This window comes from Carcharhinus amblyrhynchos, chromosome 25, assembly GCF_965287045.1.
Source record: "Carcharhinus amblyrhynchos chromosome 25, sCarAmb.v2.hapA, whole genome shotgun sequence".
Lineage (NCBI taxonomy): Eukaryota > Metazoa > Chordata > Chondrichthyes > Carcharhiniformes > Carcharhinidae > Carcharhinus > Carcharhinus amblyrhynchos.
This window is the reverse complement of record NC_137348.1, coordinates 31,774,844-31,802,598: the sequence shown is the minus strand read 5'-3', so window position 1 is coordinate 31,802,598 and position 27,755 is coordinate 31,774,844. Positions and strand designations below refer to the sequence as shown.

At 44.2% G+C, this 27,755-nt stretch overlaps 2 protein-coding genes across 7 annotated transcripts in view; one reads left to right on the top strand and one right to left on the bottom strand.

Annotated features, from left to right (window-relative positions):
- Positions 1-27,755, top strand: part of astn2 (astrotactin 2) — a 1,598,826-nt gene that overhangs the window by 1,021,949 nt on the left and 549,122 nt on the right. For all 5 annotated transcript variants that reach the window (XM_080212454.1, XM_080212453.1, XM_080212456.1 and 2 more), the window contains one exon: positions 3,992-4,171. In XM_080212454.1, the coding sequence (XP_080068580.1) occupies positions 3,992-4,171 (180 nt within the window). The remainder of the gene's footprint in view (positions 1-3,991; positions 4,172-27,755) is intronic.
- Positions 6,255-10,761, bottom strand: trim32 (tripartite motif containing 32). Of its 2 annotated transcripts, none has more exons than XM_080212458.1 (2): positions 10,657-10,761; positions 6,255-8,575 (listed from the first exon to the last, which is right to left on the bottom strand). In XM_080212458.1, exon 2 carries the CDS (start codon positions 8,556-8,558, stop codon positions 6,621-6,623), a length of 1,938 nt encoding a protein of 645 aa, XP_080068584.1. In that variant the 5' UTR covers positions 8,559-8,575; positions 10,657-10,761; the 3' UTR covers positions 6,255-6,620. The 2 variants fall into 2 exon arrangements, with proteins under 2 accessions (XP_080068584.1, XP_080068585.1); XM_080212459.1 differs by having other exon boundaries at positions 10,682-10,700.

The following is a 27,755-nucleotide window of genomic DNA, read 5'->3' as shown; positions in this document are numbered from 1 at the left end:
TGAAACCAAGCATGCCAAATGCCTTCTTCACCACTCTGTATACCTGTCTGCCTGTGACCTAGCAGTTCTTTTGATTCTTCATTTTTCATTTGATTTAAAGTCTAGTAAAATGGCAGGTCCAAAAGTACCATTTCAGTGAATCTTACCATTAAAAATGGGCAAAATATTCATTCATGTCCAAAATATTCAGACCACCTTGCGGCTGTGAGCACAATAACGATACAGCAATCAGATTTAATCACTATTTTTCATCTTACAATATAGAGCAGTGTTGGGTAAAATATTGAAACAGTACCAGAGTTTATAAAATATGCCTACTAAAAGGGGAAACTTAATATAGCACGGCAAATAAAGAAATAGGTTATTTTTCCTCCGATTTAAACAACTACATTCCTCTTAACAATGTACACTCCGATCAACGATAAAAGTGAAATCATATATTACCCTTGGTTCTGCCCAGTGCTGTGACAATCAGTTTGTGGCTGATGTGTTATCATCACTTGTTTTATTACGCATTGCTCCTTGATTAACCTTCGGAACACATCTATCTCTCATCCATGTAAGTGATTCCTGATCTTCCCAACATCTCTACCACTGTAGTGATCCTTTGTAAGCTCGCCCTTCATAAAGATTGTCAACTCCAGTTCTGATCCAGAGTTGAGTGATCCTTAAATACTGTGAGAGCTTCTTGTTTTCAATGCAACTTTAATGTCGATACTTGTTTTTTAAAAATTTTCACTCAATTATTTTTGGATTATCCAACATATGGCCTAAGAATTTTTATCTCCAAACCTCTTCTCCATTTCCTATCCAACCTCTATGATTACACTTGGCTGAGGTTGGTACAACAGGAAAGAGAAACACATTTCAATGTAAACCATTAATGATTTAACTCCAATGCTTACATATGTCATCCTTTCTTTTAATTCTGATGGCTTGCATTTGGCAAATATTCTAACTTACAGTTATTATACACCAGCACTGTTCCTTCCTCCACCTTAAATACTGATTGGCAACACATGAAGGCAGCTACAAACACACTTTGGATTTTAACTTGGGTTTGCATCACTCAGGACTGCACACTCCCTCGGGTTTTATTAACACAGAACTGAATGTACCCTCCTCTCCTGGGGCATTGAACTGTATAGGATTGGGCATCCACAGTTAAGGGCCAGGAAAGTTGGACTCTGTTAAAGTGGCAGGAGTCAGAAGAGTCAGGAATGTAGATGGGAGGAGCCCGGACAAAGATGGGAAACAGAGACATAGTAGAAATCAATTTCATTGTGCAAAAAGAGGCTGAGGAAATGGGTTCACCAGCGCAATCCTGATTTTGGGAAGGAGGTAGAAGTAGAGTATGTGGGCTTTGGAACCTGAGAGATTGAAGGTTGTTGAGGCAAGGCCCAAACCTACCTGAGACATTCCCTCACCTCTTTTTCCGCTACACTCTTGACTAATGGTGTTGCCTTCTGCTCTTGCCACACATTGGAAAATGTCATAACTTTGCTCTCAATTTCCATCTATCCTGTCTTCAACTGGTTCATCACTGATTCTCCTCTTCCCTTCTTCAACTTCTGAATCTCAATTTCTGGGATAGGCGAACGACTAATATTCACTACGAACCCCCATTGACCTTGATTACACATCCCTCCATCCAGTTTCCGAGAAGGACTCCATTCTCCAAATTTCTACATATCTGCTGCATCTGCTCTGGCAGTACCACTTTCAGTTCTAGTATATCTAATGTTTTCCTTTGCACTCAATTGAGGATTTTCCTATTGTGTGCTTGACAGGGCTCTGGTTGCGCTATCATTTTACTGACCACATTTGTGCTCACACATCTTCCCCACCCTCTCAGAACAACAGTTGGGTTCCTCTTCTTTTCACCTTCCACCGGATTGGCCTCCACATTCAGCAAATTATCTTCCAATCCTGTCACCTCCAGCATGCGACGGTCATTAAACACATCTTCCCTTCCCCTCTCCTTTCCTTAGAGGATTGTTTCCTCCACAATACGTTGGTCTAATCTTCAATCACCTCCAATGTCCCCCCAATCACCCCAAATCAACAACAAACTTCCTGTACTAGCCCAGGAGATATTACATTTGTCCTGAGGCATAGTGAAGGCAGTGGTGTAATGGTATTGTTGCTAATAACCCAGAGGCCTGGGAAAATGCTCTGGAGATCTGGGTTCAAATCCAACCACAGCAGGTGGTGAAATTTTGTATTTCCTCGTTTGTGTGGTGCTTAGTATCCCCGCCTGACACGTGGGAGACCGAGGTTCAATTCCTCGATTAGGAGGTGCCAACTTCCTTTTCAGCGTGACGGCAACGCCTGTTTGGAGTGACACGATGGCGCAGTGATTAGCACTGCTGCCTCAGAGCGCTAGGGACTGAGGTTCAATTCAGGCCTGGGGTCACTATCTCTGTAGAGTTTGCACATTTTCCCTTTGTCTGCATGGGTTTCTTCCGGGTGCTCCCATTTCCAAAGTGTTCGGTGGATTGGCTATGCTAAATTGCCCCCTAGTGTCAGGGGGATTAGAGGGTAAATATGAGGGGTTATGGGATTGTGGTTGGTGCAGCCCCACTTGGCCAAATGGCCTCCTTCTGCACTGTGGGGATTCTATAACGTCCTCCCTAACTACCACCTAGGGCAACAAACACTCGTTTCAGGTGAAACAGTGATTTAAAAAAACTACTCTGGATGCTGGAAATCTGAACTGACAACAGGAAATATTGAGAATACTCTTGAGGCCAGGCATTCTGTGGAAAGGTTAACAGGTTGATGCTGTCTGCACTGGGGTGACCAAACACAGATTGGGTGATCACCAACATTTTGTCTGTAAACATGACTCTGAAATTCCAGCCACACATTATCTCATTTCTCCCACTCTCTGTGAATGCTTTCTGCACTGTTTCAAAGAACCTCAATGTAAGTTGGAAGAACAGCGCCTCAGCATCTGATTAGACTCTTGGCAGCCTTCCACACTCGACAAAGGAGTTTAACAAGTTCAAATCAAACTCACTTCTCCTGTTTTCAGATAGCCATTGACGATTGTGCTATTGACATCTGAGAGCCATATTTTCTTTCTCACCCTCTTTCCACTCCCTTGCCCCCTTTTTTGTTACTTAATCACTCCGACCTTCCACTCTTATCACTGAACTTCATTTTTGCCCTTTTCCTCGCTTGGAAACTGTTTCTCTCTAACTTTTTCCAGTTCTGATTAAAGTAACTTTCTCATTCTCTACAGATGCTGCAGATTTCCAGTGTTTTCTGCTTTTATTTCTGACATTCAGCACAAGCACTATTTTGCTGTTGTAGCTACCATGGAAGAGAGGAACAAATTTAATTAAGGGAGAGAACAATTTTTTTGCTGAATTTGATTTATTTTCAAATTATGTAATGGTGCACTGGCGGGTGGGGGAGAGGACAACGCTTATCTTTATTGATTAACAAAAAGTCTTCACTAATACAGCACTGTGGCACAGTGGTTATCACTGCTGTACCACAGTGCCAAGTACCCAGGTTCAACTCTGGATTTGGGGGACCGTGTGGAGTTTGCACATTCTCCCTGTATCTACATGGGTTTCCTCTGGATTTCTCCCACAGTCCAAAGATGTGCAGGTTAGACGGATTGGCTGTGTTAAATTGTTCCTAGGGGCGGGATTTTTTGCTTGCCCCAAAACTGGAAAATCCCACACCGAGGTCAGTGGACCTTTGCATGGTCCACCCGCCTACCTGCTATGATTCCCGTGACAGGCAAGATGGGAAAATTTCCCCCCTTAATGTCCAGAGATGTCTAGGTTTGGGGGATTAATGGGGTAAATACGTGGGGTTACAGGATAGGGCGTGGGTAAGATGCTCAATCAGAAACTTGGTGCAGACCCGATGGGCCAAATAGCCGCCTTCTGCACTGTAGAGTTTCTATGGATTTGCTGGTGAAAGAACTCCCCAGTTTTCACCTCTTAAATATGAACTTTCTTTTGCTGCCCAGGTTTCTCCAACGTGCTGAAAATGCTGAAGGGAGAAAGTAGCAGAGAGGACCTGATTTCCATCATCCAGCAATACGGCAGCCATTATATTGCTGAGGCTCTCTATGGCTCAGAGCTCACGTGCAAAATACACTTTCCAAGCAAGAAGGTCCAGCAACAGCTTTGGCTTCAGTATCAGAAAGGTAGGATTAAAAATTAACTTTTTTTTAATCATTATTTCCATAAGCAGAACAATACTCAGTGGAGAGGGGTGGGCAGGAGGGTAAATCGTGCAGTTTTATGCTGAACTCTTACTTGATCACAGTACTAATGATTTCCTCCTAGTCTGTAGCTGGAGGCAGTGTTGTCCTCCACTGCTCCGACCACTCACCGGCAGTGTCAACCATTACTTGATGGGCAGAAGGGTCTGGTATTTCCTTCCTAATCTTTACCACTTCCCTCTCGTCCTTTAAGGCGCTCCTTAAAATCTCGAGTTTTACTGCACAGAAAGAGGCCCAAGTGCATTGGCCATCAAGCACTTATTTTCCCAAATAATCAAGCACTTAGTCATGTCTCAATATTTCCTTCTGTGGCTTGATGTCAAATGTTGTCTCCTAACACTCCTGTGAAGTGCCTTGAGGCATTTGATTACATTAAAAGCACTGTATAAGTGTAAGTTGCTATTAACAATCGCTCAACACAGTCCTGGGGAATTCTATCAGTCCATATTCTATGCCGTGGTACTCATTAGCCTCAGAAGGTTGGAATAGATGTGGGCTTTCTTGCAACTCCGGCCAATAACTAAAAGGACAACGAGCTTAACATTATTGCAACGTGGAAGTTTGTTGCAGTGACAAGAGAAACAACATCTCCCAAAGCATTTTTTTAAGTTTATTGTCACAAGTAGTCGCCATACTCGGGCGCCTCTTTGACGACACTGAGGGAGACTGTGGGAGGAAATGGGAGCACCTGGAGGAAACCTGTGCAGACTCCGGTCAGACAGTGACCTGAGCCAGGAATTGAACCCGGGTCCCTGGCGTTGTGAGGCAACAGTGCTAACCAATGCGCCACCATGCCGTCCAAAACACCAGCAAGAGGAGTTGTCTTCCATTGCTGGAGACTGCATATAGAATGTAATTGCTTTTTAAGTTCAACGGACTGCAACACTGTAACGTGGCGCATTGGGTTAGAAATCTATTTGTGAACAATTTACTTAGAAGGGAGCTTAACAGTCAGAAACTCATATTTAGCTATTTATGTCCTGTATTTATTTGCCAGTATTATTCTGCTGCAGATAGACAAGAATAGGCCAGGACTTCAGGTGACAGTCAGCTATTTTCAAAGCAAACTCACTCCCCCAAAATATGGGAAAGAAATAGAAGTTTTCAAAGTCAGCTCCTATTTGATTAGCTTGGTCTCCTTTTAAACTTGGGCACTGTATAGTACCACCACCCTTTAAAGGTTTTGAAAACATACCAAGATACAGGGATTGTTAGGACCATGAAATGTCACATTATGCTGGACCAGAAGTCTTTTTGCACCCTTGACACTTGATATCATAGAAACCCTACAGTGCAGAAAGAGGCCATTCGGCCTATCGGGTCTGCACCGACAATAATCCCACCTACACCCTATCCCTGACATCCCACATACTTACCTCGCTAATCTCTCTAACCTACACATCCTGGGACACTAAGGGGCAATTTAGCATGGCCAATCAACCTAATGCACACATCTTTGGAGTGTGGGAGGAAACTCATGTAGACACAAGCAGAATGTGCAAACTCCACACAGTGAATCAAGCTGGGAATTGAACCCAGGTCCCTGGATCTGTGAGGCAGCAGTGCTAACTCCTGTGCCACCCACAGTACACAATAACCTCTCTGATCTGAAAAATCTATCGCTCAGAGACACCGGTTGTTAAGAAATGTTTCGAACAAACCCAAGCACCTCTCAGAATCACCACTTGACTGAGAACGCATGGACTTAGGAAAGATAATGAACGTTTAACTCCTTACTGTGAGGCACAATATTTTGGGAAGTAAAGCAATTTTGTAATCCTGCTTTATAATGTTGTGTGTCCGGTGAATATTTACATTTTCATTGTTTTTTGGTTCACACACTTGTGGTGAGGCATTCTAAAGACATTCGAAAATCTAGAAAATTCCTAAATTTAGAAATCAGTTGCTCCCAAGTTTTCCAGACTGTCAGCTTACAGTGATTATTGTTGAGGTTTTAGAAACAAAAAGGTCCGTAAGGTTGCATAAAATCCAGCAGAGGTTATTTTCTGAAACAGTTTTATTAATTCTGATACTCATTATAAAGCCGAGTGACCTTAATATTGTCCACGTAAGTACCAAACCGCAAACCAAATGCTCTAACGATGAGCAGCAATACAACACCAACCAAAAAGGTCTATTTAACTAAGCTTTGCAACATGCAGTACAGTTAAGTTAGTAGTTTGACTTCAATCACTGATTTTACCCGGCGTGAAATTTGCAACGTTTCACAGGGAAGTGGGGATGGAGGGGGCAGGCATAAATAAAGCTGATTGTTGTGATGGTGGGAAGGACGCAAGGCTTGCTTTCCGTCCCCAGACACTAAAAAAGCTGCAGTGCTATGGAGGCTTGTCCTGCCACGGTCATTCAAAAATTAATTTGTTACGTGCCGCCTTGAGTGATAGTTGTAGATTTTAATGCAATGATCCCAGCAGTCCAACACCAGAAGCTGACCCTTGGGTGACACCGCTACCCCGACTGGGCACACTAAACCTTCTCTTATCAGACTGACAAATCCACCCTCTTTGGGAAAGAGAAGGACCTCCTTGCGCCCACTGTCCGCAACAAGCAGGTTCCCATTAATATCGACGCACATCCCTGCGATGCAGCGGAAGTCTTCATTCTCCGCGAAGAAGTGGCTGTACTGACGACTGAGCTGTCCCTCTGGACTGACGGAGCCAATGGAGAAGCCACCTTCCAGGTGATGCTCGTTCTGACTGTTCTCCAGGTTGAGGCCCAGGCCCTGAGTGAAATAGACAGTGCCGTTGGCATCACAAGTCACAAACTTGGGCCTCACTGCACTGCACAGCCGAGAGTAGTTTACAACGCCGACGTTACGGTCCACAGTCAGACACCACAGCTTCCCACCTTCTACGTCCGTCACCACAAACTGTCCAGAAGGCATTGCTGCGATGCCCCAGGGTTTTGTCAGCTGGTTTTTGTGACATGCAACACATTGCCCCGCAGTGGTGTAAATCTTAACAGAGTTGTCGTAGTTGTCAGTGACACCAATTAAGCCAATACTGTTGACTGCTACAGAAAGTGGTATCAGATTCGGGAGCTCAGCACCAAGGAAACTGAGAACAAAGTTGTCAATACTGTTTGGACTTCTTCTGATCTCCTTCATAAAGCCCTTCCGATTGAAGAGCTGGATTCGGAAGTTTCCCCGATCTGCCACTAGCACTTCCCCTTGTAGTGTCACACACAGGCTGACTGGGAGGTGAAACATCCCAGGCAAGTTTCCGTGGGAACCAATTTTCTTCAACAGCTGACAGTTCGGGGGCCCTGAAGCCATACTTTCAGGTACCCTGCTTTTGGGAGGAGATGATGGTAGGAGGAAGCTGGCTGTTTCTTTGGAGTGATCCACCTCTTGCGTAAACTCAGTGGGGGTAACCATCTCCATGAGCGTCTCTTCAATGGGAACAGTGCAGGACCTGGTCTCAAGCTGTCCGACCTCAGTGGGCTCCAGATGCTCTCCTTTGACCAGTTCTACTTGTTGAAGGGTTAAATGGGTGGGCAAGTTGTTAGTCAAGTCAGGGTCTTCCTCATCAATGGCTTCTTCAAGAAGAGCAGTGTCTGCCTGTTTGATTTTGGTGCTGAGGTAATCACAGCGTGACACAATCTGCACCTCTGCAATATTGATCAGATAAGCGTGTTCCTCCAGTATCTGATTGTTCATCTTTTCAACTTCTGACACTGCCGATGTGAAAGCCCTGCGGGATTTGGCCAGCTCCTCCTGGATTCTCCGCTCGGCCCGACAGTAATCCTGATGGATTGCCTTGTATTTTGCCTGCATGTTTTTTGCCACCATATCCACAGCGGTCTTCTTGCGCTGCATGTCCACCATCATTTCCCGCAGCTTGGCGAGCTTAATCCCAACCTCCTTCCGCCGCTGCTCGGCCGCAGCGCGAATTGTGACCACAGTGTGTCCGTGTACTTGATGACAATCAGTCTTGCAGGCCTCACAAAGGACCAGGCAGCAGTTCTCACAGAAGTTTCGAGGCAGCCTTTTCCGGCAGACCTTGCACATGACTGTACACATAGCTTCACTCAGGGAGGCTGAGTCAATGATTTTTAAAACTGTAAGATTGTCCGACAATTGCGACAGATTGTTCATCCTGGTTATTTTGCTGCAAAAGGGACAACGTACTCCATTTATACTGTCTGCTATGAGCTTTTCCAAACACTGCTTACAGATGGTGTGTCCACACTGCAGGAGTTTGGGCCTTATTACTGTTTGGTTGAAGGTCTCCATACAGATGGGACATTCCAGCACCTCACGGACAATGTCTGCATCCAGGCTAGTTGCCATTGTCACACCTATGTCACCTAAAAGCAAAAAACACAGATAATTGTCACTAAGACTTGTTACATTGATGATTTCTAACTTTCTGAAGGGTAATACATCTCGCAGCCAGTTTTAAAAGTAAAGTTTATTTATTAGTCTCAAGTCGGCTTACATTAACACTGCAATCAAGTTACTGTGAAAATCCCCTAGTCGCCACATTCCGGTACTTGTTCAGGTACACTGAGAGAAAATTTAGCATGGCCAATGCACCTACCCAGCAGGTCTTTTGACTGTGGGAGGAAAGTGGAGTACCCAGAGGAAATCCATGCAGACGTGGGGGGAGAGCATGCAGACTCTGCGTAGGCAGTGACCCAAGTCGGGAACTGAACCTGTGTCCCTGGCGCTGTGAGGCAGCAGTGCTAACCGCTGTGCCATCGTGCTGTGCAGCTTAATATGAACCTAATTTCAATGCAAGTTTATGTATCATTGGAAAAGAAAGTGAACATTGCCATATTTTTCAAGTTCTTTGAGATCAAAGAAAAACCAATGTGCAAAGAATACCACAGATAGAAACAGTGGATAAACGGCACTTTTTCCACTATTACGCAGTCAGATTTATAATGTGATCTTTAGTGACTTTCTGGAATGATCAGTAAAGAGAGGGGGAAAAAAGGCCAATTTACGTATACAGCTGCACTTGGGCAAGCTTCCATTATCAGGTCAGCATGATCAAGATAAATATTTGTTGCTTTGAAAAAGGACAGTCAGTACTTTGATAAAACAACCCATAATTCCGTTTCAAAGCTTTGATATTGTCAACCCACCCCTTGATGCCTTGCTTACACTTCCATCAGAAAGTACTCAGGAAATTCCACTTCAAAATGCAAATTACATCTTCAGTAAAGAATCAACAATTCACGGAGCTTATGTCACATGATTATACATAAGACCTATTTGTAACAGAATTTTTGGAATCCATTTTAATATTTATATGTTAATGAATATGATCTTGAGTTGGGGCATAGAAAGGATAGTGAGAATTATATATTTCCTTCTCTACATTTTTGTTTTTGCTTCGGTTATGCTCGCTTCCTTCCCCATTGCATAATCACCTCTTCAACCACAGCTCATTTGTTAGTAATATTTCCGACATCTCTTGATTGCAGCAGCAATCAGAATTGATGCAGAGAGAGTCTTTGATGATCATCTGTCAAGATCATCAAACCTCTGCACCTGACCTGAACAGCTATGCACTTTTTCTTTGCAACCGTAAAGAATAAGGGAAAAACAGGGGGGTGAATTTGAGACCAGGGAGATATCAGCCACGATCTGATTGAATGGTAGACCCCCTTCTATTGCCTTGAGTTTAACATGAATGCTGAGTGATCTAATTGCCTACAAGGTGCCCACCCCTGTGCAGTGTTGCAGGTGAGCTGAGGAGCAAAGGGACCACAGGAAGGAAGGATTTGATCTGACGGTGCAATCAATTCTGGCAAGTAAAATCCCAACAAGGACGAGTTCAGGCAGCAAGGAACCCAATGCCAAACTCCTCCCCCTCACCCACTCCCCTTCCCCCCTTCCCCTTCCCCCCTACACCCCCTTCCCCTTCCCCCCTGTCTAAAATGTCAGGATACTATGCTGCTTGATTTTTTAAAAAAATGTAAACATGGGCGTCGCTGGCTGGCCAGCATTTGCTGTCCATCCCTGGTTGCCCTTGAGATAGTATGCAAGGAACAGAGTGGTGTGCACCAAGGCCAGGCAGAAGGACTTGGTTTAATTTGGTGTCATGTTCGGCACGACATTCTGCACCCGCTCCTTCTCTGTGTACGGTAATAGCGCCCCATAGACAATACTTTTCACTGTTTGTCAATACGTGGGACAGTAATAAATCAGATCAAAAAATAGTGGGCCGAAGGGCAGTGTTCATGTACTGCACTGTTTTAAAGAGCTGCCAGGGGAGAAGGGAGAAAATAACGGACTGTAGGCTGGGTGAGCCCAGTGTGGCCTTCAGGCCCGCTGTGAGACAGGATCTGCACTGAGCCTGCTGCGTACTGTGGTGGGGGGAACCTTGCACACTTGGTGCGGACGCTGCAGTCAGGCTCTCACTCACTCACTCACTCACCTGTCGCTGTCTGTCCCTCGCTCACCTGTCCCGGGGACCTGGCCAGAACGCGCCCGCCTACCGGGGCGCGCTCACTCGCTCTCTGCTGCTGCTGCCGCTGCCGCCGCGCGCACTGCCGATCCTGCAGTCGGTCGTGCGCTTGCGCGGGCACGGGCACGCGCGATTTGTCAATCACTCACCCGCCCGCTCCCAACCTTTCCCACCGGCCGCCACCTTCCCGGCCCGCCTGTGACGTCACCAGCACCCAGCTCGGCACCCGTCTCCGCTCCGATTGATTCCCTTGCGGGATGCTCTGCTTGATTGGTCCGCAGAGCTGTCAATCACTCATCCGCCCCTCGCTTCACCTCCACCGGTCGACACTTTCCAGGCCCGACCGTGACGTCGCCGGCACTCTCCCCCCCCCCCCCACCCGAGTTCGACACCCGCCTCCGCTCCGATTGCTTCCCGAGCGGGATGCTCGCTTGATTGGTCGACAGTGCTGTCAATCACTCATCGACCCGCCCACTTTCTGGGCGGCACCTTCCAGTCCCGATTGTGACGTCAACGCACTCGAGCTCGAACCCTGCCTCGGGAGTTGATTGGTTCCCGAGCGGGCGCTCGGCTTATTGGTTTGGCCTGCTGTCAATCAGAGCACAGCCCGCCCCCTCCAGAATGGTCCGCGCGTGCGCAGTGGCTGTGAAGATCAGATCAACTTGCAAACCCTGGGTAACAAGCTTAACATGCTTTTTTTTGCAGTAGGCTTGTAATGTTTAGTGTCATATTTACTTGCACTTATATGAAAATATCAAATATATATATAATTCAAACTTTTAAAGATATTTTCCTACATTTGCACTGGAATTTTCCCATCACGCCTGCTAAAGTTATCTTAACCCCTCCTTTTGGGGAGCTGCCCCTTTCCACTTTGTCCTGATTTAACTTGAGTTTGTTTATTTGGTTTAGTCTTAAAAGAGGCCAAGGATATCTTACAGTGAGAAGTCTCGCAATACCAGGTTAAAAGTCCAACCAAATGTGAGACTTCTTACAGTGTTTGCTACCCCAGTCCAATGCTGGCATCTCCACATCAAGGGTATCTTAGCCAGTGAGACACAGACCCTGCAAAGGTCTTTGACCTCAGGCAGGATTTGGGGGGGGCGAGCATGACCAGAAAATCCCACCCTTTAACTTTGTGCTATCAAATTTAGCACCACAGAAGTTTTTTCATTTGATATATCATTATCACATGCATTGAGATACAGTGAAAAGTATTGTTTCTTGCGCGCTACACGGACAAAACATACCACAAAACAACAGAAAAGAATGGTGGAATGTGCCTGGAAGAAGAGGTGGTGGATGCAGGTATGTAAGCAACATTTCAGAGGCATCTGGATGGGTACATGAATAGGGAGAGAATGGAGGGAAATGGACTGAGTAAGGGGCTTTTTTGTTTCATTAAGGCTACATGATCAGCACAGGCTTGGAAGGCCAAAAGGCCTGTTCCTGTGCTGTAACTTTCTTTGTTTCCTCAGAACCGGATGCAGTAGTGACTTTTAAGGGGCGTCTTGACGAGTACGTGAATGAGATGGGAATAGAGGAATATGGTCCCCAGAAGCGTAGGGGGTTTTAGTTACGTCAGGGAGCATGGCCAATGCAGGCCTGGAGGGCCGAAGGGCCTGTTCCTGTGCTGCAATTTTCTTTGTTCTTTGTTCTTTTTAAACTATGGATGAGCTCTATATGATCAGACATCAATTCAGCAAGGGAGTGGCCAGCTCTGAGAACTAAATGCGAAAATCCTGCTTAATGACGAAAAGACAAAGTGTGGAAATTGGTTTGAGCCTTGTTCTTGTGGTAAGAATGTGTGTAAAATTGGAGAGTTTTAAGAATGTTAGCTCTTGATTTATCACCATTGAGGTAATGGAACATTACTAATCGCTTGATTATCTGATCCACAAATAAAAATGTAATACTTTGTTTTGGGTCAGATTGCAGCATACCTGGTAAATTAGAAAGTTATTGTTGATTTCAATTATTTGCATGAAATGTATTAATTGGAAAGTACTTATAAATAAAGCCTTATAATGAGTTCACTTAAAATGATTTGTTGTGAGTATGTGCCTTTTTGTAAAGATGCAAATTCATTTTTTCCTTTTCTGGCTGGCTTTCTAAAGACAAGGCTCAGATATACAGCGTGCATTCCACCAAGTGGGATGGAAAAGAAATAAACTCAACCCCCTGGGGAGCATGGAAGACCTCTTCCCCTGTTCTTTGAATCTTTGAATTTTCCTTCCTTGTTTTGAGTATGTGCAAATAAACTAATCTTTGTCAAGTTTGCTGTAGAATTATTCATAGAAAATTGGATCACGCAAAAGAACTGGTGCATTGGGAAATACACCACCGCTGTCCAAATGCTTTTTAAAAGACAAAATTGTACCCGCCTCTACTACTACCTCTGGCAGCTCGTTTCAGAGACACAACCATCTGTGTGAAAAAATTGTCCCTCTGGACTCTTTTCTATATCTCCCCCATTACGCCACATAGTTATCCTGTGAATCCACTTGACACGAACAGACAATTTAGCATAGCCAATCCGCTTAGCCCACACAGCTTTGGATTGTGGGAGGAAACCTGAACAGCAGGAGGCAACCCATGCAGACACGGGAAGAGCATGCAAACTCCACACAGACAGTGACCCAAGCTGGGAATCAAATGCGGGTCCCTGGCTCTGTGAGGCAGCAGGGCTAAACACTGTGCCAACGTGTTGCCGTAATATTGCAGTTACAGGTAGGATGCAGAGAAAGATTGGCTTACTATATGGTCGGTCTCATTCAAAAGTCGAGTGGCAGCAGGGAAGAAGTTGTTTTTGAGTCAGTTGTTCTTTCACACTTTTGTATCTTTCTCCCAATGGAGAAAGGTGGAGTAGAGTATGTTCAGGGTCTGTGGGATCCTTGATTATGCTGGCTGCTTTCCTGAGGCAGCAGGAAGTGTAGAGGGATTCAATGGATGGGAGGCCGATTTGTGTAATGGGCTGGGCTACGTTCAAGACCCTTTGTAGTTTCTTACAACTTTGGTTAGATATAGGTGTAGCGTTACTGAAGCTTAAATTCATGTCAGCATTTCAATATGGACAACTTGCATTTACAAACTGTATTTAAGATAGCAAATGTCTCATGATTGTCTCACAGTCTTGAATCAGACCAAAAGAAAAACCCTATGTAAGGTCATCTATGCTTTCTTTTCCCTGTTATTGTATCAGACGTTTAGGGGCCGATTCTCCCAAAAGTGCCGAATTGGTGGGAAAGCTGGTTTAGACCACAACTGTTTTATCAGTGCAACTTCAGATCTGAATCTCCCCCTCACAGTCCATCACATAAAGCCCCCCATCCGTTGACTCCATCTACACTTCCCGCTGCCTCAGGAAAGCAGCCAGCATTATCAAGGATCCCACAGACCCGGACATACTCTACTGCACCTTTGTCCATTGGGAGAAAGATACAAAAGTCTGAAAACACAGAGCAACTGACTCAAAAACAACTTCTTCCCTGCTGCCATCAGACTTTGGAATGGGACCTACTATATTGTAGGTCCTATCTTTCTCTGCACCCTACCTGTAACTCCCGCACCAACCTGTCCTAGAGCTCCCGGATGTCCAGCCTACCCCCAATGGTGGTGTTCCCCCCTGCCCATCTCATCCTGGCAGACCTCCACCTGCTTGACCCCTCCCCCTGCAGCCAGACACCCCCGTGGGAGGCAGAACCCCGGGCAGACCAACACAAACTCCCCTAGCCCACCCCATTCGCTGGCCTTCCTCCAAATTAGACCGACCCCAATGCAGAGTGGCAGCAGGATCTCCCCAACCCCACCAATTACCCCACCCCACCCCCCCCAGGCCTTGCTCACAATAGGCTCCATCTCCTTGGCCTGTGCCTGGTGGTCAGTGCCAAGATGCCCCAGGAAATGGGCACTCTGCCCCTTGGGCAGTACCTTGGGGCACATGCAGGCACTGCCAGGGTGCCCATGCCCAGAGGGGCACAAACCCCCACCGCCTGACCCACTGGGGGCCCCGATTGCCCCCCTTCACTCCGGCGGGGTCTCCCACGAGTTCCTCGACAGTGGGGAGTTACTCTTAACCCCGCCGGAATGAAGTTCTCCTGGGAGGGTGGAGATGCTATCGGGCCCGGCAAGTTCCATGGCGGGCCCAATACTCACATTTAAAATCCATTTAAAATGTACGTAAAACATATTCAAATGACTTATCTCACTTCCGACTGGTATTCTGCGCATTCCCAGCGGCGCCAGTTTCTTCCGGTTGGGAGATAACGCGCGGGTCGTAAACACTCACGGGTAAGCCACAAAATGGCCAACATGTGCATCTCCCAACCCAACCCGCCAGAAACGTTGCAGGTCACAGTGGGGGAATTGGTTCCTTTAATTCCCAAATTCAGATGGAGTTTAACAAGAGCTGCAGACAATGGGGATCAGATATCAAAAAATGGCTTCCTTTCATCGCGACCTCTTCAGCTTCTGAAAGGCCTTTTTTTTAACTTGCGTTGACAAAAGGCCAAGTTGGTGCCTTTTATGAAGCTTTCCGTCTTTCTTCATTTGCTAGTGCCGGTGCTTTAAAATGCAAGGGAACATCCAACAGGATGGCGTAACTGAAATGGGGGTGACATTTTTTTAATATATAAAAGGCACAATGCCACATCAACCCATTCATGCCAAACATGTCTCCCATGTGTTTGTTGAACTTCAAACCAATTGGTGCGAAGCCAAAATGTTCTTTTGGCCTACAGACTTGTTGGAATGGGAATCGAGCCATCGCCCCATATGATTTATTTTGACAAGGATTATTTTACCACTTTATGGAAACAGTGAGGAAATAGCACTTATGTTGAGACGTGTGCCCTCTTGTTATTCCATCCCACATTGAGCCATATTGGATATTGAACCAGGTTGCGTGCGCTCATGTGCAAATAAACCATGGATACGCGCTAATGCTGGGCTGCTGGGATTGGAGCAAGTCAGGATTTAACATGTTCAAGGTAAGGGGAAAATTGGAACCAAAAGATCTCCATCGTTTTGAAAATGCATTGTTATTCTATAGCTAACACTGAGGCTGGGATTTTACCACCTTGCCCACCCCAAAATCGGGGTGGGTAAGATTCGCAGAACAGAATTCGCAGAACGGGATTTTACGATTCTCGCTTGAGCAAGGTCATAAAATCCTACCGTGAAATTATTTTCAGACGTTATTTTGGGCAGAATGTGGTGGAGTTGAATTTTTTTTATCAGCACATCCATTGACTATCTACAGTTCTCGCTGCCTCGGCAAACAGCCAGCATAATTAAGGGCCCCCAGCATTCCGGACATCCTCGCTTCCACCTTCTTCCCTTGGGAAAATGACACAGAAGTGTGAGGTCACGTACCAACCGACTGAAAAACAGCTTCTTCCCTGCTGCTGTCAGACTTTTGAATGGACTTACCCTCTGCATGTGACAATAATAAATCAAATTGAATTTCAAAACCATTTCTGCAATAATAAATACAACTGATAGCATCAGTCCAGATGGCTTTTGTTCCAAGTTATCTACTCATCATCTTCAATTGTTCGAATGGCCAATGCAGAAACAAAAGCTGGATTCAAAGTTATGATTGCCACGTGGAGAAGAACAAAGTTCATTGTTTCCAACAGTAAAATGTGATTGTTGGAATTAACCTGTTAGTGGGTCGTAGTTGAGCTTTAGTGTCTCCAAAACTGGAGTGGGGTGTGTGGGGTAGCGCAAACAATTCGAGATTGCTCGGTTGCTTCACTGGTCGGGCAGGGAGGAAAGTTACAGCTGAGAGGAGTGTTGAGCATGAAAATGTCGTGTTGGAAAACAAAGCAAAATTTGTGTCGGGCTATTCACTTTTACAAACTGGTGAGCTGAACTAACCTTCCGTTTCGAGTGGAGTGCTGCCACGAAGCACGGTAAGCTCTACACTGTCGGAATTCGCTCTACACCAGGTTAAAGTAGGTTCATTGGCTGTCTCATTGTGTCCCCTGTTGGCCTCTTGGGGTTTGTGGAAGAACTCCTGCAGCCTCATTCGTTGTGAGACTTCTTACTGTGTTTACCCCAGTCCAACGCCGGCATCTCCACATCAAGCTCGACACCGCCAAGATTTCCATGCTGTTAGACTGTTTGTCTGCCATCCAGATTTGAATAGTTATTAACTTTGTTCAGCTTCACATTGGGGGAAATCTAAAGTTTTGTCTTCAGCCCCTATTGTGATCTCGCTCCATTCCCCACAAACTCTGCACTCCCAAAATGTCGCCTCAGTTTAAACCAGATTGTTTGCAACCATGGCATTCTGTTCAACCAAAATTGCATGCCTGATTGCATATTCCCTGCAGTATAAAGGTTGCTTCTGTCACTTCAGCTGTTTGAAGAGCAATTTTTTGTAAACTTGTTTGTTTTCTAAACAATACTTCCTATTTTAATAATGTTTGTTGTGTTCTCATGCTTGTATCTCAAATCAGCATCAAGTATTTATTTTGTTATTGTTTGTGTAAGCTGCTTAATTTTATATTCTTTTTTGTGAAAATTATCTTGCATCTGGTTTAATATTAAGCCACTCATCATCACGTTTGTTACTTTCTCCAACAAAATAACTTTATCTCCACGGATGTTTTTTCTCCCTTTCCTTATTCAAGTTGTTCACGCATGCTGACATACTATTCCAGTGCCCCAACAATTTTAGATCACTTCACCCAAGTGTCCATCCTTTATAAGCAAACTCAGTGAGTGTTGGCAAGCTGTGAGATAAGTTGCAAAGACTCCGTGACTCGATGGATCAAATGGCCTCCTTCCGCACTGTAGGGATTCTATTTTTCTATGATTTCTGGGCCAGTATGCATTGCTTTTACTGCTGCCCTGTATTGTATTCAGTACCATTCCAACAAGGAACTATTTTAGGGACTAAGATAGAGACAGAACAATCAAATCTGTGTAAAAACAGGGCTCACAGTAGAAGGTTGTGATGACTTCACTGAGGCCGTTGAAATTGACTGCTTGGAATATGAACTACCTATTGGAGTTCTTCAGTGCCTGTCTAATCAGGAGATCTTTTTGTACATATAACCAGTCAGGCCTTCGGGCACTCCTGGTACTGGCACAGAATTTGTAACAATCCATGAAATTTAATAGTGTTTGCAAATAAAAGGGAATCTGGTGAAGGGACACCGGCCAATGCTGATTTACTTAAGAAGTCTCATCAACCAATTAGTTGGCAGAATTTTCAAATGGCAAAGCAGGAAGTAAAAGGCAGTAAATATAAATTACATTTAAATCATTGTACAGAAAGCAAAATAGTATTAGAGACATACAGGGTGAAGGGGAAACTTAAAAAGCTGAAAATAATTTTTATCTTTTCGAAGATCTACAAATTTAAATTTTGTTCTGAAGAAATGAGACCCTACACTTGTAAAATTTATTTATAAGGGCCAAGTGGTTGTTCAGCAATGGTTTTGTATTTGTACCTTGCTTGAAAAAATAAGTTACTCCTGATTTGAGCAATGATTAAATATTTCATTGGTCTGCAGCGCAAGAATAGTGGATCATTCGTTTGAGTTCTCTCCTCCAACAATTGGTGCTCTGTGGCTGCAATGGACACCATCAACAAGATGCACTGCAGCAACTTTACAGAATCACGGTATTGCTACAGTGTAGGAGGAGGTCACCATGCCTGCATTGGCTCGCCGAATGAGTAGTCCACCTTGTGTCATTGCCCTGCCTTCTCCCCGTAACCCTGCATCTTGATTCTTTGCAAATAATCATTTCATTCCCTCTTGAAAGCCTCAATTGGACCTGTTTCCGCCACACTCTCAGGCAATGTATCCCAGACCCTAAGTTTTTTTTTCATACCACTTCTGTTTCTTTTGCTTCTTACTTTAAATCTGTGCCTCTCATTCTTGATCCTTTCGTGAGTGGGAACAATTTTCTCCATCTACGCTATCCAGGCCCCTCGTGATTCTCATAGAATCATAGAAGCCTAACACTGCACCATTCAACCCATCGAGCCTGCACTGACAACAATTCTACCCATGACCTATCCCTGTAATCCCACTTATTTATCCTACTAATTCTCCCCTGACACTGAAGGTTAATTTAGCATGGCACTCAACCTAACTCGCACATTTTTGGAGCATGGGAAGAAGTTGGAGCACCTGAAGTGGGGAGGTGGGGGGTGGGGGGGAGAATGTGCAAACTGCACACAGTCACCCAAGACTGGAATTGAACCCAGGTTCCTGGTGCTGTGAGGCAGCAATGCTAACCAACTGTGCTCCCGTGCAGCCACTTCTGTCAAATCCTCTCTGAGACTTCTTTTCTCCATGGAAAATAATTCCAACTTCTCCAAACTATCTTCATAACTGAAGTTTCTTTTCCTTGGAACCATTCTTATAAATATGCTCTACAGTCACTCCAATGTCTTCACAACCTTTCTGAATGCAGTGCCCAGATCTGTATGCAATACTCCAGCAGAAGACTAACTAGTATAAGTTCAACATGGCCTCCTTGTCCTTGTACTCCACGTCTCTGGCAATAAAGCTTGAAACACTGTGTGCTTTACTATCTGCTCTTTCACCATTTCCTGCTTCCTTCAATGATTCATGCACATAAACACCCAGGTCCTTCTGCTTCTGCTTCCATTTTAGAATAGCACCCTTTATGCTGGCTCTCCATGATCATCCTACCAAATGGATCACCTGAAATGTCTTCGCATTGAACTTCATCTGCCAAACTTCCAGCCATTCCACCAGCTTGTTTTTTTGAAGTTCTACACTGTCTTTCTCACAGTTTACAGTGCTTCCATGTAATGTGTATTCCACAAATTTTGAAATTATTCCCTGTGTGCCAAGGCCTAGTCATTAATAGAGTGAGAGGTCACACGACATCAGGTTATAGTCCAACAGTTTATGTGAAATTGCAAGCTTTCAGAATGTTGCTTCTTTGTCAGGTAGAGAGAGGTGCGCAAGCACAGAGCATATAGACGGAGTGACCTTCTGTGTGGGATGATGATGGGATGTTTTGTCCGTTTCTCAGACTCTAAATATTGAGTTTGATGAAGGAGACATTTTAAGTGACCTACTTTGAAGGAGCAGCGCTCTGAAAGCTTGTGATTTCCATTAAACCTGTTGGACTACAACCTGGTGTTGTGTGACCTCATCTTGTCCGTCCCAGACCAACACCGGCATCTTCGCATCATAGCCATTAACATATATCAGCAAACCTAAGGATCCCAATAGCGACCCCTGGGGAATTCCACTACAAACATTTCTCCAGCCCCGGAGACATCCATTGATCATTACTCTCTATTTCTGCCTTTGGCCAGCTTTGTATCCATGTTGATATTGGCCCTTTGAGTCATGAGCTATAATTTCACTCATAAGTCTGTTGTGCGATGCTATATTTGATGCTTTTTGGAAATCCATGTACAACACAACAATATTACCACATCAACCCTCTTGGTTAGCTTTTTTGAAAACTCCACGATTTTCCCTAATAAATCCATGCTGTCTTTTGTTCATTAACCCACATTGGTCCATTTGATTTTTTTTTTGATTTTGACTGGATTTATAATTGTCACGTGTTAATATACAGTGAAAAGTATTATTTCTGGCACGCTGTACAGACAAAGCATACTGTATATAGAGAAGGAGAGAGTGCAGAATGTAGTGTTACAGTCATCGCTAGGATGTTGAGAAAAATCAACTTAGTGTGAGCTAGGTCCATTCAAAAGTCCGGTGGCAGCAGGGAAGAATCAGTTCTTGAGTCCCTTTATACGTGACCTCAGACTTTTGTATTTTTTTCCCCGACAGAAGAAGGGGGAAGAGAGTATTCCTGGGGTGTGTGGGGTCCTTAATTATGCTGGCTGCTTTTCTGAGGCAGCAGGAAGGGTAGACAGAGTCAATGTACAGGAGATATGTGACTATTCGTTCCAATTATAGTTTCTAGAATTTTCCCCACCACTGAAGTTCCATTTCCAAAGCTTCTTCAGCAGCTATTCCCAAAACCTGTGACATCTCCATCGTGAAGGTCAAAGGTAGTAACTTCATGACTACATCATTATCTTCCAGTTCTCCTGCAAGTGCCACATCATCTTGTCTTGGAAATACATTGTAGATCCTTCATGATTGCTGGCTCTATGCCATCTTTTCAAGGGCAACTAGGGACAGGGGATAAAATGTTGACCTGAAATCCCATGAATAAATAACATTCATGCCAAGTCTGTAGTTTTGGGTTGATTCCATTAGTGAAGACTGCCATAGAGGGACAGATCATAGCTGACAGGAACTTCTGAATTTCCTTGCTTAACTGTACATGTTTGGACTCCACTAAGTTTTACCCTGTAATAACTGTAAGTATTAACAGCGGTGCCTTTACTGTTAACCCAAATACCGGGCTATTCGTTTGAAGTTACCTCATCATAGACAGAAACACTGGAGAACAAAATATGAATTTTGGAGAGGATCCGTGATTTCCAAAATAGACACTGGGTGGCAGTAATCTTTCATAATGAAAATACAAACCTGCTTTTACGAACATCAAGCACAAATCTTTAACCTTCATTACAAGCAAGGCAGATTTTAAATCATCTTAAACAAAAACAGCATATTTTACCATCTTCAGAAAATACTGTGAATGAAGGAATATTTTGTCTACTGCTTTAACTGTGCGGCATGGTGGGACGGAGGTTAGCACTGCTGCCTTACAGTACCAGGGATCCTGGTTTGGGTCACTGTCTGTGTGGAATCCTCACATTCTTCCTGCATCTGCGTGGGTTTCCTCCCACAGTCCTAAAGATGTGCTGATTAGGTGCATTTGCCGTGCTTAAATTCTCCTTCCAAGTACCCTGAGTGTGGTGACGAGGGGATTTTCATAGTAACTTCATTGCAGTGTTAATGTAAGGCTACTTGTGACATGAATAAATCAACTATTTTGAACATCCGATTTGATGAATGGAGAATCTTACTAGGGATGTTTTACATGTACTACTGACTAAAAACGAAAACAGTAAATCAGTCCCCTAGGACAGGTGGGTAGAAAACATTCTAACTGGATTCTGGCTAATGTATATTCTTTGACCCATTATAGAAAATGGTCTTTCAGAACAACACTGTGTAACATGCCAATTTGGAATACTCAGTTGTGCGATTTACAGGACATCTTGTGGAGGCTTTTCAATACTATTTTCCATCCAGGTTCCATAAATTAATAGCTTGCTGATGTTGTAGGGTGTTGGATAACATTCAGTGGCCCCCATTTAGCACCCCCCCCCAACACTACCCAACACCCTACTTAACTCACCCATCTACACACTCACCTACCTGCTACTTTACCCACCTGATCCATTTACCCACCTGCCATCCTAATCACTGATGTGAGGTGTTGGATACGGTTCGGTAGGATTTCATGAAGTCTTACGTCGGTTAACTGTGTATATTTGTTCACTACAAGAACTATATAGCAAAGGTTCAAGCTCAGAGCTGTCTCCATGTGCACACATCTCTGACAAACACTTAACTGACCTCCCCCCAGATGCAGGTTGTGTGCTCTCCTCCATCACTTTGTGAGTGTAATGTTAACCCTTTATGTGTCAGAGTCATAAGCTCCAATTAAAGGCACAAACACTGCAATTCTCTGAGTATGCTGGAAGCATTGCTGGCAATCCATTTCAAAGTTTGATTTTGATCATTGAATTTGTAATTCTAGACGTTCAAAGTTATTGATGACTAATCTTACCTCGCTGGGAGCATAGCATGTGGGCTGCAGCAGAGATTATTGTTTGCAATCCTTGGTCAGGATTTTTAGAATGATGTTTCCCTTCCCATTACCTGACGAGGCAAACACAGTCCTGCTGAAACTTATTGGCTCACATCCACTGTAGACTTCAAGGAGTGTTAATTGATTGAGGTAGGACTTTGGGCAGCATTGTGGCACAGCGGTTAGCACTGCTGTCTCACAACGTCAGGGACCCAAGTTCAATTCCGGCCTTGGGTGACTGCCTGCGTGGAGTTTGCACGTTCTCCCCGTGTCTGTGTGGGTTTCCTCCGGGTGCTCTGGTTCCCTCCCACAGTCCAAAGATGTGCAGTTTAGATAGATTGGCCATCCTACATTGCCCCTTAGTGCGTAGGTTGGAGGGATTAGCTAGGGTAAATGCGTAGGTTTCTGGGATAGGGTTTGGATGGAATTGTTGTCGGCAAGTTAGTGAAGGCCCGATGGGCCGAATGGGCTCTTTCTGGGGATTCTATGATTGTGCTTGTGAAGTAGTCCAGACTCAGAGAGATGTCAGCCAGTCTGATTGATCAATAACTTTTCAATCCCTGTGACACTGCAAATACTCCCCAGAATCGAAGCCCCAGGAATCCAGGACCAGGCAAGTATTGGGGATCCCAGAGAGCGGAGACGGGGCCTAGGGTTTTGGGGCTATTGATGGAGAGGCCAGGTGGGAGGATGCACTCAATGGGCCAGAACATTGGGGATTGGGTAGGTGGGCTCCCGATATTGAAAGAATGCTGAGGATGGAGTTCGGGGCCGAGGCAGGGTCACTTTTCGTGCTTCCTCCCTGCCCATGGATGCCTCCCCATGCCCTGAAACTTGAGGCTGGGCTGAAAACAGCCCTTTAAGTGGTCTTTAATTGGCCACTTAAGGGCCTCTGTCAGGAGGTGGGTGGCGGGGGGGACAGCCTAGGCCTCTTGCCTTCCCCTGTAAGACTGCATGGAGATCAGGGTGGGCAGGAACCCATTGGGAAGGCCATACGCAAGATTTTATGGCCACCTCCCACTGACAAATCAGCTGGTGGGGGAACATAAAATTCTTCCCCTGATGTGCCGAACAGTAATCACATTTCCTTAGTTAGGTCATCGGCAGAGAGATTTCAAGTTTAGCTGATGTATTTCCTCACAGAGAGGGAGGAAATTTCAGAGGGAGAGTCTCTTGGGACAGCTGTTGTAACCCTCCTACAGTCTAATTCACCACCGTGTGCTGGCGGTGAAATGAATCCAGGAATCCACTTCTACTTTCGTTTGGGAAATGTATATGGCATATGGAGTCTAATGGATGAGAAGGGCAAAACAACAAAAACAGTAATAGCATTAAACGCAGCTCACCTTCCAAAATATTACTGACCTTTACATTGAGTTGACATGGTCTCTAATTTGAGTACGTAATGTGTATTATGGCCTTATAATCGAGGATAGCTGAGTACGTCAGAAAGCCTAATTGAATAGTGAATCCCTCATATAGATTTTGCTGAAAGTTCATATGACTCACACCATCCAGCCTCTCGAGTATTGGTGTGAATACAGCCAGGAGAGATGGGAAGAAAGTGTTTATTCTTTGCTAACTGTAAGGTCCCTAACTGGAATGAACTTGAGTTACTATGACTCAGTACCTTGCAGTAGCACTGCTGATTGACATTGTTCCTGCCCTTTGTGTTGGTAATGAAATTTATTTTGTACGCTTCATTAATTTTTGGTTGAAAGTGCTTCATAAAGCCTGTAAAACTGGTCTTGAGGGTCTGGAAATCAAATAAGAACGTACGCAACATTTGTGTTTTGTTTTTCAAAATCTCTTGTGATGTATTTTTCGTTTTAAACTTCTACAATTGCTCAGACTCTGGTATTGTCACCTGTGCTGATCGTAATGGAGTTTGAAGGCAGCAGGGAAAGAGTCTGTCCTAACGAAACATTTGCAAAATTTATGTACGCAGCAATGACTGTTGTCAGCGCATCATTTATAGACTGAGTGCCTGTAGGGACTCTATGCGGCGGCACTGTGATTAGCGAGGGTAAATGCTTGGGGTTATGGGGATAGGCCTGGGTGGGATTGTGGTCAGTGCAGACTTGATGGGCCGAATGGCCTCCTGCACTGTCAGATTCTATGATTCTATTCTGTCTATCTTAAAGTAGAACTGGCTGTATATCTAAGGGTCAAAATTAGCATTTACTTCAGCAAAGAACCATTTTGCAAATCAAAACAACACTTGACTTCAGCAGCAGATAAATCTGTGAGTTTCATGTTGTGAGCTTATCACTGAACTGGCTTAAGAAACTGAGTAGGTATCTTGTGTAAGGAAGGGATTCTACCTGCCAATCAGTTTCTGTTACGCTCATTTAAACCTGATGAGGTAGAAGAAGATGGTGAGGTTCCTGAGAAATATTTCGTATTGGGAGCTGGACAACCAGAAGTTCTTCCCCGGGCAGCAGGGGGGGGCACAGTGATTGGCACTGATGCCTCACAGCACCAGGAGCCAACTTTCATTCGAGATTTGAATGACTGTCTATGTGGAGTTTGCACATTCCCCCCCCCCCCACCCCGTTGTGTGCGAGGGTTTCCTCTGGGTGCTCCAGTTTCCTCCCACACTCCAAATTGTGCGGGTTAGGTTGATTGACAATGCTAAATTGCTCCTTAGTATCAGGGGGATTAGCAGGGTAAATATACGGGGTTATGGAGTTGAGATTGCTGTTGATGCAGGTTCAGTGGGCTAAATGACCTCCTTTGGTACTCCAGGGACTACGTGGCCATAAATTTACTAGCACGTCTGCCCCGATTCCAGGAGCAGGCAAGGCTCGGAGAACGGCATTCTCTACTGTCCTCGGGTGAGATTGTACAAACCTCGGGCAGATGTGCCGGTAAAATTCCCCCTGTGCCTCAAATCCTCTTTAGCTCATTGTGTATTTTGTCCACTTCTGGACGTCAAACTTTAGAAAGGATGTCAAGGCCTTGGAGAAGGTGAAGAGGAGATTTAGTGGAATAATAGGACTTGAGTACCTGTAGAGACTTAAGAAGCTGGGGTTATCCACATTAGAGTAGAGTAGACTGAAGGATGATTTGTTAGAATTGTTTATCAGAATTATCAGCAGTTTTGATAGAAACTATTTCCACTGGTTGAAAGTTTATTAATAATTGATTCAAATTTAAAATAATTGGCTTCAAAGCCAGTGGGACGATAGAGTTTTTTTCTATTGAGTGGGTTGCTATGATCCGCAAGTACATTGCCTGACAAGATGCTGAAAGCAGATTCAGAAATAACTCCCACAATGTAATTGAATCTTTACTTAAACAGGAAGGTTTTTTTTCCCCCTTTTTCAGAGAGCTGCCGCAGGCACAGTGGGCTGAATAGCCTCTTTCTGTGCTCTGTGGTTCTGTGAAATCAATTAAAATTTGCATTATGCGTTGCTACCATTGAGGTCACTTTAGTAGCAAATTCCTTTCACCACAGCAATTATGTCAAACTTTCACACCAGTGAAGGAATACTTTTATAACAATATTTTGCCTACGTCCTGGAGAGCGTCGAGAAATTCATTTTAAGAATGCAGTTTCTGAGCTTTGCCGGAAAAAATGTGACATGCCGTCTCAGCTTTTAATCTTACTCTCACTGGGCAGCACGGTGGCACAGTGGTTAGCACTGCTGCCTCACAGTGCCAGGGAACCGGATTCGATTCCGGTCTTGAGTCACTGTTGTGCGGAATCTGCAGGTTTTCCCTGTGTCTGCATGGTTTTCCTCTGGGTGTTCCGGTTTCCTCCCACAGTCCAAAAGGTTAAATGCATTGGCTGTGCTAAATTCTCCCTCAGTGTACTTGAACAGGCATCGGTACGTGGTGACTAGGGGATTTTCACAGTAACTTCATTACAGTGTTAATGCAAGCCTACTTGTGGCACTAATAAGTAAACTTAAATTTAAAATCATCAGGACAGACATAAGAATACCTAATTTCAAAGGGAACAACAACTCATACTTCATGAGAAAAGGGTGTTGACTGGTTGGCACAGGGGCACTGATTGGCTGAAGCATTGCCACAGAGAATGCACTGGAGAAAAGTTGTTCCCTCAAACTTTGGTTTGAATTCATAAAAAACAAGTCGACTCTGACTGGCCAGGGCACTGTTCTGGGGACTGAATCAGGGAACCGTTGTCCCTAAAACTTTTGTATAATTGAAAAAGGGACAATGCCTGGACATATTCTTTCTGTTTGCAAAGTGCATGGTCCTGCATATAAATACATGTAACTTCTTGCAAGTGTAAGTGAGCCATACTTCAGACCTGATTATCACTCATTGGTTTCTTGATATTTGATTTTCTTGCATCTGTCCTGATGTGTGCAAAATTAACAACTTTGCTAACATGTCTCTTTTTTTCAGCAGTGCTCAGGTCCTGTACTGCCAAGTGTCAGAATGGATGTTATTGTTTTTAAATATTTTGGGGAATATTGTGTGACTCTGTAAAGAGGTCCGTATGTTTGTAAATTATTTTAGTAAGCAAGGAAAGTATTAGTGGAAACAGCTTTACTGGGAGAACCAAGAGATGAAAGGAACTGAGGTGCAAAATGTATAGTTTCATAATGAAGTTCGGGTCAAGTCGATTTATAAGTAACTAAGTAAGGGTTAGAAATTTGCATTAGGAGATAGAGCTGAACTTTTTTTGCCAGCCATTAAATTTCAAAGGTGAGTACGACTTTTATAGCTTTTAAAGGTTTCACAAATAAACAAGGGAAGATTATTAAATTTTATTTGACCTGAAATGGGAGGCTAGAAGAAAAAGATGAAAATATTTATATTTTAGAAAAGTTAAGTTCAAAGGGATACTGAGAGCAATGGAATCAAAGATGAAAAGGAACGAGGATACCTAAGGTAAAATGTTGAGTTGAGTTGTGTTGGCTGTGTGGGAAGATTTAATGGGGGCAGCTCTACACTGGGAGAATGTGCAACAGTTGAATCAGCCATTCAGCTGAACCTGAAAAATGTTGGGTTTCAGAAAGCGGTCTTATTTCTGCAATTTCTTGGATTTCCACAAAAGAATGGAAGGGAGTTTGTGAGGTTGTGTGGTACAGCTTAGTATAACGTCAGCAGTTTTACTTTGAGTGCTACTACTGGATTTTTATAGTTAAACATCTGTAAGGCAGTGTTGCCTGGAAGGTGTTTACATGTTGGTCTGACCAAAAAGGTTTGTTGTGGAAATGTTTTGTGAGCCTATTTTAACTGTGTAACTGTGATCTTGTACGCTGAAATTTTCTTTTATTCTTTGTTAATAAATCTTTTGCATTCTTTTAAACCCTAAAAATGTGGTATTGGAATTCTATGCA

Excerpts from the sequence above, each read along its gene's own strand:
- trim32 (XM_080212458.1), bottom strand. The coding sequence starts at position 8,558 with ATGGCAACTAGCCTGGATGCAGACATTGTCCGTGAGGTGCTGGAATGT.